The 16,174-nt window shown below is 42.6% G+C and overlaps 1 protein-coding gene across 5 annotated transcripts in view; it reads left to right on the top strand.

The window, feature by feature from the left end:
- ZDHHC14 (zDHHC palmitoyltransferase 14) overlaps window positions 1–16,174 on the top strand; it is a 79,394-nt gene that overhangs the window by 38,292 nt on the left and 24,928 nt on the right. For 4 of the 5 annotated variants that reach the window (XM_077348800.1, XM_077348808.1, XM_077348819.1 and 1 more), the window contains exon 4: window positions 14,686–14,823. The exons of the other annotated variant lie outside the window; for it this stretch is intronic. In XM_077348800.1, the coding sequence (XP_077204915.1) occupies window positions 14,686–14,823 (138 nt within the window). The remainder of the gene's footprint in view (window positions 1–14,685; window positions 14,824–16,174) is intronic. 5 annotated transcript variants of the gene reach the window in all.

Raw genomic sequence — 16,174 nt, 5'->3', positions numbered from 1 at the left:
ACAAATACTTGCTATCTAAGGTTCCACATCCATCCAGTTATCTTCTAAAACAAACATTCTGCCTGCTATCAACCCCAGTGATTCATCACACAAGCTTTCTGTTCAGCTTGAACACAACTGCAAAGCTTCTATCATTTGTACTTTTCTGAGCCAGACTTCTGAAAATCCTCCATTGGTTACTAGTTCTGGCCTGGATCAAGCTCAAGGTTTTGGTTTTGACCTTTAAGGTTATCCTTGGTTTGGGCCCAGCCTATCTGAGGGACCACTTGTCTGCTTCTGCCTCCTGCAGGGCACTTTGCTCTGTGGGTATTAATCTGTTAGTGGTCCCTGGCCCCAGAGAGAAACGCCTGACCTCAACCCGGGCCAGGGCCTTTTCAATCCTGGCCCTGACCTGATGGAATGAGCTCCCGGGAGAACTGAGGGCCCTGATGGAGCTGGCAAAGTTCTGCAGGGCCTGTTAAACCAAGTTCTTCCACCAGGTTGAGGCCAGGTTAACAAGATCAATGGGCCCTCCTCAAGTCCTAGTATAGTATCTAGCACACCCTTGTTTGCTGACTGCAGGAGGTAGGAGGGATTTTGTCATCTTAGTAAATGTTGGATTTGTGCTGTTTTTTAGAATAGGGTTTTATGCAGATTTTTTTACATGTAACCTGCCTTGAGTCCAAGGAGGAAGGTAGGCTGGAAATTAAACAAAAATTAGATTAATTTTTATAAGTTATGGTATTTGCTTTGGTAATTAAAGTAAAAAAAAAACCCCGACAACATAAAACCCATCTCAGTTAACCCACACCTCTGACATTTTACCATAATAAAAGGCTTATTAAGCTTTTTTCTTAACATCACAGTCTGGAGCTATAGGTTCAGTCCCTAGATACCCATGGAAAGTGGCCAGAACCTGGTTAGAACGAACTAAGTTTTACTCTAGAAAACTCTGGTTATCAGTAATATTTTTAGATGGGTAGCCAGTTTCAGCTGGAGTGGCAAAATAAAACAAAATTTATTCCAGCATGGATTTTGTGCGTCAGAGTTCATTTCATCAGATGCACAAAAGTTTCTATAAAGTAAATTTATTTTAAAAGCTGCAGAGTTTAAAACTAACCTGATTTTATAACATCTTTCCACCCCCACATGCCTTTCTGTTATTTGCAGCCTTATGGAAGTACATTTAATGCAGCTGATGAAATGAGCTCTGATTCTCAAAGTTTATGCTGGAATATATGGTGGTGGTGGGTTTTTTGTTTTTGTTTTTAAAGTGCCATTGGACTGTAGCTTTATAGTAGTGTTAGTGCCACTATTAACATAGGAAGAAACACCTCAAATATTATAGGAAATTCATACAATGAAATATATATCTTCTATTACATATTCTCCAGCATCTTGTAGATGAAAATACCCCTTTGCATGAGTGGGTCATGTGTAATCTAAGCATTGTTACTTTTTTCTAAGCCCATTTGACTTCATTGGGCTTAGAAGGATGTAACTCTCAATGCAACTAAATGTGTTAAATGTAAAAAGCAGGAAATAGAATAACATAGAATTAGAAAAAAAACCTTTGGACATCTCAAAGCATTAACCATGGGCCACAGACTAGAAAAAGAAAACATGTACATTCAGTCGACCAACCAACTGCTAATTTTTCTTCCACGACTCAGAAACATTAAAAACATTCTTTCTTTCAGAACTTTGCATTTCACCCGTTCTTATAGGCAAGTTCTTCTTGGTTGTTCTGCCCATTTCATACAGTCTGGCATTTTTGAGCTGAGACCTTTCCAGGGGTTAAGTTTTCTAGAGCTGAGCCAACCTGGAATATGGGAACAGAAAAGCTTCTGAAAATGTTAAAAGCCTCTCTCACATGCCACTAAATAACTGAAGTCTCTTGCTTTCCTCGAATATAGGTTGCCTCTTTGTGCTTAGAGAGAATTTTCAAGTATGAGAAAAATTATGTAGCCAGTAGCAAAAGCAACTAATTTGTATTTAGCATTAAGGCTTTTAGGAAGAATGTTTAGAGAGAGGGAAAACTAAGCATGTTAATTTAAAATGGTATATTTTATGCATGCCTCAGTAATAACATCCTTTATTGTTGCTAGCTCCAGTAGCACCTTGGAAATCAACAAGATTTTGGGGGTATAAGCTTTTAAGAGTCAAAGCTTCAAATTTGGCAAAGGGAACTCTGACTCTCAAAAGCTTATACTCCAAAAATCATTTTGGTCTCTAAGGTGTTATTGAACTCGAAACTAGCAACAATAAAGGGTGGAGGTTGTTTTTGATATCATAACTTCTGTGGCATCAAAACACAGAAGTCTCAGTAAGTTTTGGGGGACAGTTTTTATGTGATGACTGTTTTGTGCTTCAGCTTTAAATAGTATAGAGCTGGGTTGCATAACATTCATGAGATATTTACCCCCCTGTGACCCATTGCTCTGGTACCCCTAATATGCCTCCCTCAGCAGGAACTAGGTGGAGTCAGTTCAGTATTGGTACACTGTGACAGTTCTTCCTCAGTGGTTGGGGGAGTGAGGGTACATCTATCCTCTCATGGGATGGACAGAAACTGCTGTATCCCAGAGCCTTTCATTTCCAAAATTCCTCTCAACTCGAACAGAACCATAAGGCAACTACTTACCACCCAGTGTGTATCTGTTATAGGCACATATAAGATTTAATGCTGCGATTCATATAAAATTGGAAGTTGGTGTTTTTCTTGGAAAAAATTGAGCTGTTCCTTTTGAACCATAACAGTTAGTGGATATGCATTTCATAAACTCTGAAACCTAGGACCTCTTCGCAATGTAGATACCATAACCAATATGGGGAGCACAGCTGAGAGGTATATAAGGTAGTGTATTATCATATAAGCAGTGTCTCTATCTAATACCTCTACAATCATATATACAATAGCTATGTGTGGCTTTACCAGTAGAGTTGCTAACCTCCACATAGGGTCTGGGATCTCCAAGAATTATAACTGCTCTCTAAACTGCAGAGATCAATTCCTTTGGAGAAAATGGCTGTTTTGGAGGGTGAACTCTATGGCATTGTACCCCACTGACATCCCTCTCCTGTCCCCACCTTCCAGAGGTTCCACTCTCAACCTTCAGGAGTTTCTCAACCAAGATTTGACAACCCTGACTCAGGGCCAGGGGTGTCTCTGCAACCTGGGTAAAAAACTACTTTGTGAAAATATCCTAAGCTTAAAGAAGGGGGATGAAAAATGGAACACAAAGTTCTGATAAGGATTCCTCATGAAATTTTCATAGATATTTTTGATTGCCTGAGTAACTGCAAACTTTGCTGAGATCTCATGTAGTTTTGGGAGATTTTCGTTGTTGTTTGTTCCAACATGAAACTGACACTGGGGAAAAGACTGGGCATGTTAGACAAAACTGGAAGACTGAAGAGGAAAAAAGTTAGTGTGTGAGGAGCAGAGGAAGAAATTCCTCTCTCTCGTGAATCCTTACAGTTCCCTACTTGTATGATTGTAGACCATTTTTCATTTTGCTTTTCAGTGTGCAATATTCTTGCAGTGTTGGCAACCTAAACATTGCAACATTGGCTCAGCTGCAGGCCTTGGTTGCTGTGGCACCTCCTGGGAGACGGGAGGTGGCAGCAGGGGCACGACAATTATACTAATAATACATATACTTTTACTAAGTAAAAGTAAAGTATTAAGTAAAAGTTAAATATTAAATAATTGATAGGATGTTTGGAAAGATATAAACTTTTAACACCACAAAAACAGAATAAGATGCTTGAGTTTAAACTACTTGTAAAAATTTATCAAGATGGATGTACTCTGAAATAAGGTCTGGAAGGAAATTATTTTAGGGACAAGCATGACGGGGAAATAGGGCCAACAAACAAACTCGTTATTATTTAATAAGCCTTCAATCTTCAGTCCAAGTCTCATACTGCCTCTCCTATTATGATTCCCCCTGCCCCCTTCATTTGCGGGGCTTCCTGGTGGTCTTGTGTTCCAGGTAGAGTTTCTTCCACTGGGAAGAGGGCCTTCCTGATCCTGGCACCCTCCCTCTGGAACACACTGTCAGAAGAAACCTGTGTGCAACAGGACCTGACAAAGCTTCAGAGAATCTGCAATGCAGACCTATTTCAGTGTGCTCATATCTCTCAGTTGAGAAGTGTTTGGGGGATTGAGTTTAGATTGGTTATATATATTTTGTATTATTTTATATGATGACTATACTGGATTTTATTGGATATGTATTTTGCTATTTTGTACCCAGTTTAATTGATGTAATTGCTCTTTGTTGTAAACTGCTTCAAGATCATAATCAAGAGAAGTATAAACATTGAAGTAAATAAAGTTTCCATACACATTACCACTCATTGGTGGGATTTTTCCTAATGTGCCCACAGGAGTAGCCTGTAGCTGTCTCAGACTGCTAATGAGATGAGGAGTGAGGTCATGAGAGAGTATATGAACACCTGACACAGAAATCTTGCATCATGCTGCTGCATAATTCATAATGCCATGTTATTGTACTAAAAACACTCTCTGAAAATGATGAACAAAAATGAACACAACTGTATTGGAAGTCAGACTGGGAAGTGAGAATTCCACCTTTTTATTCTCCTGTCCTGATTATTTCTACTCATATTCCTTAATTGTATTTCCCATTTGTGCAATATTATGTTGCTGGGATGAGTTTAGTTCGTAACACAGTTAGCAAAGTTGTGAGCAGTGCCAAACAGTACTCTCACATGTTTATTTCATTCTTTTCTCCAATCATCAAAATAAAACAGGTACTGTTTATGGAGTGTTACAGCAAAGGGAAGAGGTGTAGAATAAAGATCTCTCCTTGCTTGCTGCTGTGTAGTTTCTGTCCACTTTTTGCTCTAATTTTGCTCTTTGCTGTTTCCCCAACAAAGCATGATTTGCTGCAATATTATCATGGCCCAGAATGATTGATACAGTCTTTATGCCAGTTTTTAAAATATTTGCCTAACCAGAAAAGGCTAGCTTTTCATTAGGAGTGCTTTAAAATGCACAAATATTTAAGTACACGTTTTATACATTTAAATGCCAGCATTCAGCTTCTGAAATAAACAACCGGTAACTCATTTTACATAACATCTGGAAGTTATAAAGGATTTTGTCATTGCTATTTCTGTTTATCTGTTTTTAGAGAAACATTCTTGTCAAACAAGGCTGGAACTATTTCTCCAGAATTTCTAAGGAATGATCTTTTAATATCTAAGTAATTAAAGTTACAAATAGGATTATAGGAGATTATCTTTATGCACGTCATGGTTTACCATCCACTGAAGATGTATCTAAAGTATTCTGCCTGTTCTTGAAGGATTATTACCTTCAGAGAGAAGTTGATTATTGCTTGTTATTTTATTGCTTAGGTGTCCTTGATTCCATGAACAAAACTCAACATAATAAATGCTTCAATTTCTCTTGCCCTAAATTTGTCTTTGAGAAGAAGGGGAGACTGTAACTGCTATAAAGAAATTATGATTTCTTCTTCCATCCATAGTGCATCTCAGTGAATATCATGTCTTTATCAGTAAACAGATTGAGCGCCACATATCCAGATATAAAAGAATAGTATTCAAATATGGAAAAATGTCCACTTATGGAAGGATTGTTAGCTCTTAATGGTTTGGAATTTGCCCAGAGACAAAGCATCTTGGATGAATGATTCCCAAATAGCTTATTATTGCTGCAGGAGATACCGCTAAGTGGATTGAAGTGGTTGATTGTGAACAATATAACTCTGGAAATTTTTGTGGAGGGAAGTAAAGGTAAATGTAGAAACCCACAAGTGAAGCTTGCTTTAAAAAGAAAGCTTGGAAACTGCTTGGCAAATTAACATATAGCCATCAGTACATTGTCTCTTAATGCTGTATAAACATAATCAGAGCATTTGTCCCTGAAAATAATGTAGCTTGAATGTAGTAGCCTATTAAACTATTGATTTCCCCCACCCTGGGGTGGGGGGTTTGCTTTGTGCTTGTTATACTCAATGGTGACCTATGATATATAGGAAGCCTATCATGGCTTTCTGGCTGGGAAAAATGCCTTTTTCTGGGAGTTCACAAGTGCCCTTCCTTGCTCACTGGTAGCAAAAATGTATTTCCTCAGTGAGCACTGTTTGTGGCATATTCATATTGAGAGAAAGAGAGAGAGCTGGGGGTTCTGACTACCTGTGTTATGATCACATAGCCAGATATCAAGGTGAGTCAATATGTGCGAATCCTGTTTTTACAGGAGGAAATTTAACTGATTTAAAAAATAATTAACTCTGCAAGGGCAATTGATGCCATTGCAAATTACTACCTGGTATTGAATTTAAGCGCCTCTGGGACAGCCTTTCTCACAATGTTCCCTAGGGAGCATTAAGATCCAGTCAGCAGAACCTGTTCAGGATTCCTGGCCCTAAAGGGATCGGATTGGCCTCAACCTGAGCCAGATCCTTTTTGGCCAGAGTTGCTGGAATACTCTGTCAACCAAGACCTTGGACAATTCTGCTGGGACTTTAGACAGTTCCTCAGGGCTTGTAATACAGAGCCATTCCACCAGAACTATTGTCGAGGCCTAAAAACATCTGATCTGCTGGCCTCCCTACCATAATCCACCAACCAACTCAAATGGCCATCTTTATGACCCTCCCCCTCTTTCTCATGATAAGAAGAGTGGGCAATTAGTCTTAACTCTTGTTTTAATACTTATAATTGTATTTTATTTCATTTCTGTATTACAATGTTTTTACCTGTTCTGTAACCTGCTCTCTCACGAGATAGAGTGGAAAATAACTGACATAATGATGTCACTATGTCTTCAATATTTATTGGAAAAACTTTATTTATATTTACTTATATTGCATAGTCTGGGTTTAAAACATTAATAAAACCCAACTGTATTGTAATGGGAGGCATGAAATACTACAGATCTCTATTCAAATTAAGTGGGAAATTATCCAAAATGCATGTAGTCAAACATCATGAAATCATGGTGGTACAAATGGGGCCACAAGAGGCAACAATGCTGAACAAACACAGAGGTATGTAATCTTCATGGTACTAGCCAGGCTGCCAGTGTTTTGCACTATGACCTTTGTGTTTTATGTGTCAATGTGCCAGGTTCGATTCTGCGCTCCCCCACATACAACCAGCTGGGTGACTTTGGGCTCACCATGGCACTGATAAAACTGTTCTGACCGAGCAGTGATATCAGCGCTCTCTCAGCCTCACCCACTCACAAAGTGTCTGTTCTGGGGAGAGGAATGGGAAGGCGACTGTAAGCCACTTTGAGCCTCCTTCGGGTAGGGAAAAGCAGCATATAAGAACCAACTCTTCTTCTTCTTTGTATTTTTTTCAGCAGTGACTTTTGATAATGCTAATTGACCTTTGTGTGTAAAAGCTTACTGTACACCCTCTCAACTCTGCAAACTTCAGAAGGAGGCCATTTTAACTGCTAGGCCTAGATGGCTATGGAGATGGAGGAAGTCAGCTTGACTCAGCCTACTTGGCACAGTGTCAGAGCAAGTGTAAATCTTCCATATAGCCAGCCAAGCTCCATATAAACCAAAAAGAATATTGTAGGCAGTCCTACAGGAAAATGTCCTGTCCCTTTAATAGTGACATAATGTGTGAAAAAGAGCAGCTGAAGCTTGTAAATGGCATGGAGATAACTAATATTATCTGGTAAACAGCCTGTTTCAGAAGGATGGAACATTTTTCTCCAGGCCTGTTGGCAACCTTGGGGAATCCAAAGACTGCTGCATTATAACTGCAGACCTAAGGATACTTTCATGGGCACCGAAGCCCAGGTGGCCAGATCAGGCCCTTGGTGATTCAAGTCCTTTGATTGGGTGGGAGGGAAAGAATCATTCCTGATTGGAGGAGAAAATTTAAAGAGGTATGACAACTTGGGAAATAATAATTATTTTTTTGCTTTGCCTGCACACTTGAACACCTATTTGTTGCTCCAGGCAGTTTGCTTAAAAAAAAAATCCCATCACCAGGAGAAGAGTCTGGGTTGGACTAGATGGCCTGTATGGACCCTTCCAACTCTATAATTCTATGATTCTAAGAGAGGGAGGGAGGTGCAAGGGCAGGACATTGGAGACGGCGATAGCGCTTCTTCTCATCCATACATTTCTTTAGCGTGTGGCCTGCTAGTTGCTCTCCTGTAGCTTGTGCTTTTTTGATTGGGAAATCCACCTTATGCTATTCCCCAGCAAGTGCTTTAAAATGGAGGATGTAGCTAGTGGTTTGCTGCTTGGACGCTGGATGTTGGCGATGTCATGCAAAACGCCAAAAATGTAGTATCTGCACCAGGTAAGCATTTCAGTATATTTATGGCGTGCGGAAAAGCCCTCAGAGCAGCATCTGTACACCGCCTGTGGCGCCGCGGGCACCACGGACTAAATAAAAGAGTAAGCCGTTCTGAGGCGGGATGTGTCCGGGATGAGGAAGGGTCTGGATTGGACCCTTCCTCATGACAGACAATCGGAGGGACCAATCGGCAGGTGCAAAGCGCCTGCCGATTGGTCCCTCTGATTCCCAGCCCCAGCAACTGCGAGCCGCGGGCAGCGCGGCTCGCAGTTGCTCCCGGCCTGGTAGGGGGGTGGGCCGGGCAGCCTTCTCCCAGCCTGCGGAGCGCCCTCGCCGCGTCGTAGACGCAGCGAGGGCGCTCTGCGGGCCGGAAGAAGGCTCGGGAGAGCTTCGGGTGGGGGGTGGGCCGGGCAGCCTTCTCCCGGCCTGCGGAGCGCCCTCGCCGTGGGGGCCAGCGTCGCCTGGCGGGGGGGCCTAAAGACTTGAATCGCCTCAGGATGGCCGCCACCGCCGCCGAGTCCTTCGCGCCTCTTGCCGCGTCAGTTTTCCCACCAAACAGCAGCGAGCTGTTGTCGTTGTTCCTTATTTGTTCTGCAATCACCTCTCTAGCATTGGCTGCTTTCCCTGCTCTCCAGCTGCATGCAAACACAGTGGATGCCAGAAAGAACAAGGTAGGAAGAGAATTGGGACAGGCATTTCTTTGTTTCCTTTGGCAAAATTAAAAATAAAAAATACCCCCTAAACCAGTGAGGCATTTCCATTGGGTTAATGAGACATAGCAGCTGCTCTTTCAGCCCTGTTAAGCTCAGTTAACAGCAATATAGAGTTCGTGTTGAAGTACTGAATGATGAGTAAGATAACTCAATTTGATAAACAACAGGTATCACTCATTGTTTTGATAAAAGGCAATTACCATGATATCTAATAAAACAGTAGTTGTTTTTTTGTGGATTACTAAAGCTGTATAATGGAGCTACCCCCATATGGCTTTGTAGATAGATCAAAGGGTGGGGGGAGCCTTGAAAATGGCTTGATAAGTACTGAAAATGTTTGTGGAATGTTGAGAACAAGTCAGTGTCCATTAAAACAAAAAAGAGAGTGGAAAAATTTCCAGATGAAGCCTCAGAAAGAATCCAAATTCCCTACCACCTTCATGATTCTTCATCACTATATCTGATAATTAAGTGGCTGGTCCTTATGATAAGAAAGCCGCCCACAAACCAGATGAAGATTTCTACTTATTAGGAGATTTCAATGTTTCAAAAACAGGCACAGTTTCATTAGGTCATATTTTGCCCCCCCCTTTAGTTAATTTTACAAGGCATATTCTTGGAAATTTTCAAGTCATACTCTTAATCACATCACAGACAATTGAACATACATATAAAGTACAATTCAGCCTTCATACATAACAACCCCATAACAACCTGACTCAAACGTCAGGCCACCGCCGCCGAAAGCCCAGGACTCCAGCAAGGACTGCAGGTAGTCCCCCCCCCATACCCACTCTCACTCCTGGGGGCTGCTAGCGCCCATTGCATTTCGGACTGCAATGGGCTATATTTCTAGTTGTTGTTGTTATGTGCGAAGTCGTGTCCGACCCATTGCGACCCCATGGACAATGATCCTCCAGGCCTTCCTCTCCTCTACCATTCCCTATATTTCTAGTATAATATATAAAAAGAGTTCATTATCAACATGAACAGTAATTGTATGAACAGCCTCCAGGTTACTAAACTATTAAATCCCCAAATAGCTGATGAAATATAACTGTCTTGCATCCCTTTAGGAAGACAGCAAGAAATGGCTAATTCAAAGCTAAGCAGAAGATCCTGCTTTTCATGATAAACTCTTGCAAAAAACTTATACAAATCAGGACTTAACATCTGTCACATATGAGAGAGAGAGAGAGAGAGAGAGAGAGAGAGAATGCTAGTTTTTTGTACCCCACATTTTGCAACCAGATGAATCTCAAGAGAGGCTACAATCTCTTACCCTTCCTCTCTCCACAGCAGACACCCTGTGAGTTAGGTGGGGCTGAGAGAACTCCAACAGAATTGTAGTATGAGAACAACCCTAAGAAAACTGACTGGCCCAAGGCCATCCATGTGGCTGCATGTGGGGGAGGAGTGGGGAATCAAATGTTTAACCACTACACTGAAATGAAATGTCTTCTACTAGACTCTGTCCATTTGCAGGTAGGGAAAGATGGCTAAATTAATTACAATCTATAATGTCTTGAATCTAGGAAACAAAAAGAAAGAATAAGGGCTATATTTGAAAGTTAAAAGGTTTAACGTTACAGCTATTGGCTATATCAATATATTTCCAAGGGTACAATCAATAGAGCCACAAAATGGACATGGAGTAGACTTGGGTGGTGGGATTTTCTGCAAAACTGAAGGAAGATCCAGAGCTGCAGAAATATCCAAAATCTTTTTTTTAATCAATGGATTAAAACTAACCAAATAAGAATCATTGAATCATTGAAAGGGACCTCATGGGCCATCTAGTCCAACCCCCTGCACTATGCAGGACACTCACAAGCCTATCACTCATCCACTGTAACCTGCCACCCCCTTAAGCCTTCATAGAAGCAGCCTCTCTGTCAGATGGCTATCCAGCCTTTGTTTTAAAATTTCCAAATATGGAGAACCCACCACCTCCTGAGGAAGCCTGTTCTACCGAAAAACCGCTCTCACTGCCAGGAACGTCTTCCAGATGTTTAGACGGAATTTCTTTTCAATTAATTTCATCCCATTGGTTCTGGTCCGTCCCTCTGGGGCAAGAGAGAACCACTCTGCTCCATCCTCTATATGGCAGCTGTTTAAATACTTGAATATGGTTAGCAAATCTCCTCTCAAGCGTCTCCTCTCGAGGCTAAACAGACCAAGCTCCCCCAACCTTTCTTCATATGTCATGATCTCCAAACCCCTCACCATCTTTGTTGCCCTCCTCTGGACACACTCCAGTTTGTCTGCATCCCTCTTCAGCCTTGTGGGACTACTTCACAAGGCATGAGGCGGACCTGGCTTGCATGACCGAAAGCTGGGTGCATGAGGGTGAGACTGTCACCTTGAAAGATCTTGCACCACCCGGGTTTTCAGTCCTGCACCAACACCGGCTCCAGGGGAGGTGAGGGGGATGGCAACCCTGGTTAAAGAGTCTTTCTCCTTCAGGGCTCTCCCTGCGCCATCGATCCCTGGGACAGTGTGTGTCGGCCTAGAGTAGGAGTTGGTCAAGAACTGGTTATCTGGTTGGTGTACCAATCACCCACTGCACCTCCAGATTCCCTGTTTAGGTGGTGGCTGCCTGGACATTGTAGTACCCAAAACCTCTGGTTCTGGATGTCTTCAATGTCCGTGTGGATGTGCCGCCTTCAGGACTTGGCCTGGACCTAGTGTCAGCCATGGAGAGGGTTCTCGCAATTTGTTGATGGTCCTACTCATCAGGCTGGTCACATCCACGATTTGATCTTTGGTGCATGTGTAGCAGTAGATCTGGTGGTGAACAACATTGTTCCATGGTCAAACCACCACGCCATGAAGGCTCGACTGAGGGTACCATCCCCTTCCCGTTTGGGTAACGGACAGATTTTAGTCTGCCCATGGAGACATGGATTAGTCTGCCCATGGAGATTCCTGAATGCTCTGTGGGACCCGATGCCCACCGGTGTCTCATTAATGGCTTTGGTGGAGGACTGGCAGTCCCACCTGACAGCCACTATTTATGAGATTGCTCCTAGGCACCCTCTCTGCCTTCACCTCAAACAGGCTCCATGGTATACCCAGGAGCTTTGAGAGAGGAAGAAGGAAGTGAGAGGGCTTGAGCGAGTGTGGAGGAAGATTCGTGACAAAGCTACAAGAACATCTCATCACACGCTTATGAAGGCATATGAGAATGCAGTGAAAGCGGCAAAACGAGATTTCTACCCGTCCATGAGCTCTTGCCCGACACAATTATTTAGATTAATTCGGTCTCTTACTGCCCTCGAGGAAAGGCGTTAAACAATACAGAACTGGGATTGGGGGGACAGCGCTGAAATGGCTGGTCTCCTTTCTCTGAAACTGGATGCAGAGGGTTGCAGTGGGGGATGAGTTATCTGACCCTCGTGAACTCCCATGTGGAGTTCCGCAGGGGGTGATACTCTCCCCCACACTTTTTAACACCCATATGCGCCCACTAGCCCAGCTGGTCCGGGGCTATGGGCTTGGGATGTCACCAATATGCGGATGACGCCCAGCTCTACTTCCTAATGGACGGCTGGCCAGACTCCCCCCCCCCAAATATATTTGCCAGTTGTTTGGAAGCAGTGGCTGGATGACACAGGTAGAGTTGCCTGAAACTCAACCCCTCCAAGATGGAGGTCCTGTGGCTGGGTAGAAGAGGGCAGAACCAGGAAGCGTACCTCCCATGCCTGGATGGAGTGCTACTAGAGAGCCAGTTTGGTGTAGTGGTTAAGAGTGCGGACTTCTAATCTGGCATGCCAGGTTCGATTCTGCACTCCCCCACATGCATCCAGCTGGGTGACCTTGGGCTCGCCTCGGCACTGAGAAAGCTGTTCTGACCGAGCAGTAATATCAGGGCTCTCTCATCCTCACCCACCCCATAGGGTGTCTGTTGTGGGGAGAGGAATGGGAAGGCGACTGTAAGCCGCTTTGAGCCTCCTTCGGGTAGGGAAAAGCGGCATATAAGAACCAACTCTTCTTCTTCTACTACTAATACCTGTCCCAGTTGCCAGGAATTTGGGCATGACCTTTGATGCCTCCCTTTCCATGGAGGCTCAGGTCACGAAAGTAGCCCAGATGGCATTTTTCCATCTTTGCCAAGCCAGGCTACTAGTGCCCTACCTCTCCTTGGACCACTTGGCCACAGTGATCCATGCAACGGTCACTTCCAGACTAGACTACTGTAACTCGCTCTACGTGGGCCTGCTCTTGTCTTTGATCCAGAAGTTACAACTGGTACAGAACGCAGCTGCTAGGGTCCTCACTTGGACATCATGGAGGGCCCATATCCAGCCGGTGTTTCCGGGTCAAGTTCAAGGTTTTGGTATTGACCTTTAAGGCTATACGTGGCCTGGGTCCTGCTTACTTGCGGGACCGCTAGGTGGCTTATGTCCCCTGGAGGGCTCTTCGCTCTGCAGGTATGAATTTACTGGTAGTCCCGGGCCCTCAGGACATTCGCCTGGCCTTGACCCTGGCCAGGGCCTTTCTGGCCCTGGCCCCAGTCTGGTGGAATGAGCTCCCAGAAGAGCTAAGGGCCCTGTTGGAGTTGTCAGCTTTCTGCAGGGCCTCTAAGACGGAGCTCTTCCGCCAGGCATATGGTTGAGGCCAGGGTGGGGTCCTGACATTCAATCTAGGACTCCCTGTATCCTTCTGATTGATCTGGTGCCTCACTCCCACTAGGAGAACAGCACGATGGTTGTCCCTTGGCTGAATGGGGGGGGGGGGAATAGATAGATAGTTGTTTTTTGTCTACCGCCTTGGTATTAATAATATTTATTATTAATTTGTTATTAATTGCAGCCCCCTAATGCCCCTTTAAATGTTGTTCTAATCTAAGGGGACAAGACAGGGACAATTCCACTCCCCCTGAATAACATGAGTAGAGATTTTGCAGCAATGTAAGAGAATCAGCAAAAGTACCCTCATCCATCTGTCAGTGGAAGTCCTCCACTGGATCCAGTCCAAGGGTTTTTCACTGAATCCTGGAAGAGGAAGCTTTGATACAATTATTTAAAGCAAACTGACATGAGAAAAATGTGGGAGAATTTGTGGATCTTGTATGAGATGGGAGAGTAGAGAACTGTCAATAGGCAATGTATAGGTTGAATGACATGCAGAATGTATTTGACATGGGAAAAGGCCATGACCAGTTGCATTGTGCACAAGGAACTTGCATGACATATTGTACTCTACTCAAAAGTTCACAAAATTTTCATGTGAAAACAATTTCTATTAATTAATGATTTGATTTTTTACCTCCCAAACAAGCTGGTGCTCAGCGGGCTACAGAATAAAATCCCCATAGTACTTAAACAATTAATTTACAGTCATAAAAACGAACCCCCGGGAGCGAAGAAAGTACCCCATCCCCGTTCAACATACCTCAAGCATCCAGCATTTTGGGCTCTTGATGTAAATGGGGATGGCCAGTGTTCCGGCTGTTTCGAGGAATATTTAGCAGCATGTTGAGTGTTATGATTACATCATTGTGTTTCGGTTCAGGATAAGAAAAGAACACTATGCATGGTAAAATAATTGGCATCTTTTTGACAGAAACTTTAGTACTACTTGCTATGACTCTCAAAACAGTTCCCTCAAAATAATCTGTTTTTCTTAATTGTGTTCCATTTTTTTATCTTGTTTTTTTTTCCAGAACGGTTTGATCACCACTGTCCCTGGGTAGGCAACTGTGTGGGAAAAAGAAACTACAGATTTTTTTATATGTTCATTTTATCTCTGTCTTTTCTGACAGTTTTTATATTTGCATTTGTTATCACCCACGTCATCCATCGTAAGTATGCTAGAAAAAATAAAGTAAAAATCAGATTATGCATATACCTATTTGCTTGAGATGCTTTATTCTTAATAGTAATCTTTTGATAATTCAGGATATTTTTACTTTTTTCTTAATATGAGTCTCAAAATGGTGTACCTGGTTTGGGTATGTGTAAAGCTTTCTCATTATTCATAATCAGATCTTGGCCAGCCTTAATATGAATGATGTAACTAAATGGTTTTGTTAGCTATAATTCCTTGTATATTTTTTAATGGAGTAACACAGAAATAGGTTGAGCACCAATGGAAGGCATTTTGTCTTTCCATGGGTCTTTTTTCTGCCTTGGCAAGTATTACAGAGATAGTTGAGGAGCTCTGCTTTGATTGACAGGAATCTTAAGCTCCATATTCTTTTTAAAAAGATTTTTAGTCCATACTGGCTACGTGCAAGCTGTTTAGTCAAGCCCAGTTGTTTTCCTGAGATTTCTCTCCCATCATGTGCACATGTCCATAGTACCCCTCCAGTGACTGCTGTTTGGTATCAAATGCATAACTAAAGCAGCAGCATTTTCTGTCATCCTGTGGACTGGACATTCTCCCAGTTATTCAGTTCATATAGCATGTTGAGTTTTTGTAAATTACCTGCCAGTTTTAAAAATTCCTATAGTAAGGGTTTATGACTAATACTTGTTAAACTATTCTATCTTGTATGGATATGATTTTGCTTTGCAGACGAAAAGATGTTCTCCACTCAGACCCAAGTCATTATTTGTAGCCAGTACAGAAATAAATCATGGGCCTACTCAGAAATAAATCATGGGCTTACTCATATGAAAGTGTCTTTAGGCTTGTGGGTTTTTAATAGTTTTAGGCCCTTTTCTATACTTCTGTTTTCTCAATACAACTTATTGTACTAGAAAGTGTGTGGACATCTTGTGTACAAGCATGTAATCATAGCTTTGCTCAAGGATCTGGGGTTGGGATAATAATCCAAATACTGATATTAGAAGACAAATATAACAAGATATCTCCTTCCAGTTCTAGATCAGGAAATAGCATTAAAACAAAGCAGTACTTCACAAAGATTGGGGGGGGGTGACAGTGGAAGAGCAGTTACACCACAATATGGATCAGTGAGAGTCCTTTATCAGGAGACATTCAAACAACTTATGTCATGACTGCTGTAAGGAAAATGGCTTCATTTGCCTCAAGAGTCTGCCTTTTCCTAGAATTTTATTCTCAAACTGTGCTCGTGTTCTGTGTCCCATAGAGCAGCGGTCCCCAACCTTTTTCCAGTTGAGGACCGCCTCTGGGAATGGGGGAGAGCTGCCGGCCCGGGCGCCACACATGCATGTTTTTGCCAGCAG

Source organism: Paroedura picta, chromosome 1 (genome assembly GCF_049243985.1).
Source record: "Paroedura picta isolate Pp20150507F chromosome 1, Ppicta_v3.0, whole genome shotgun sequence".
NCBI classification, from domain to species: Eukaryota; Metazoa; Chordata; class Lepidosauria; order Squamata; family Gekkonidae; genus Paroedura; species Paroedura picta.
Note: the sequence above shows the minus strand (reverse complement) of the source record. Positions and strands in the feature narration are given on the sequence as shown.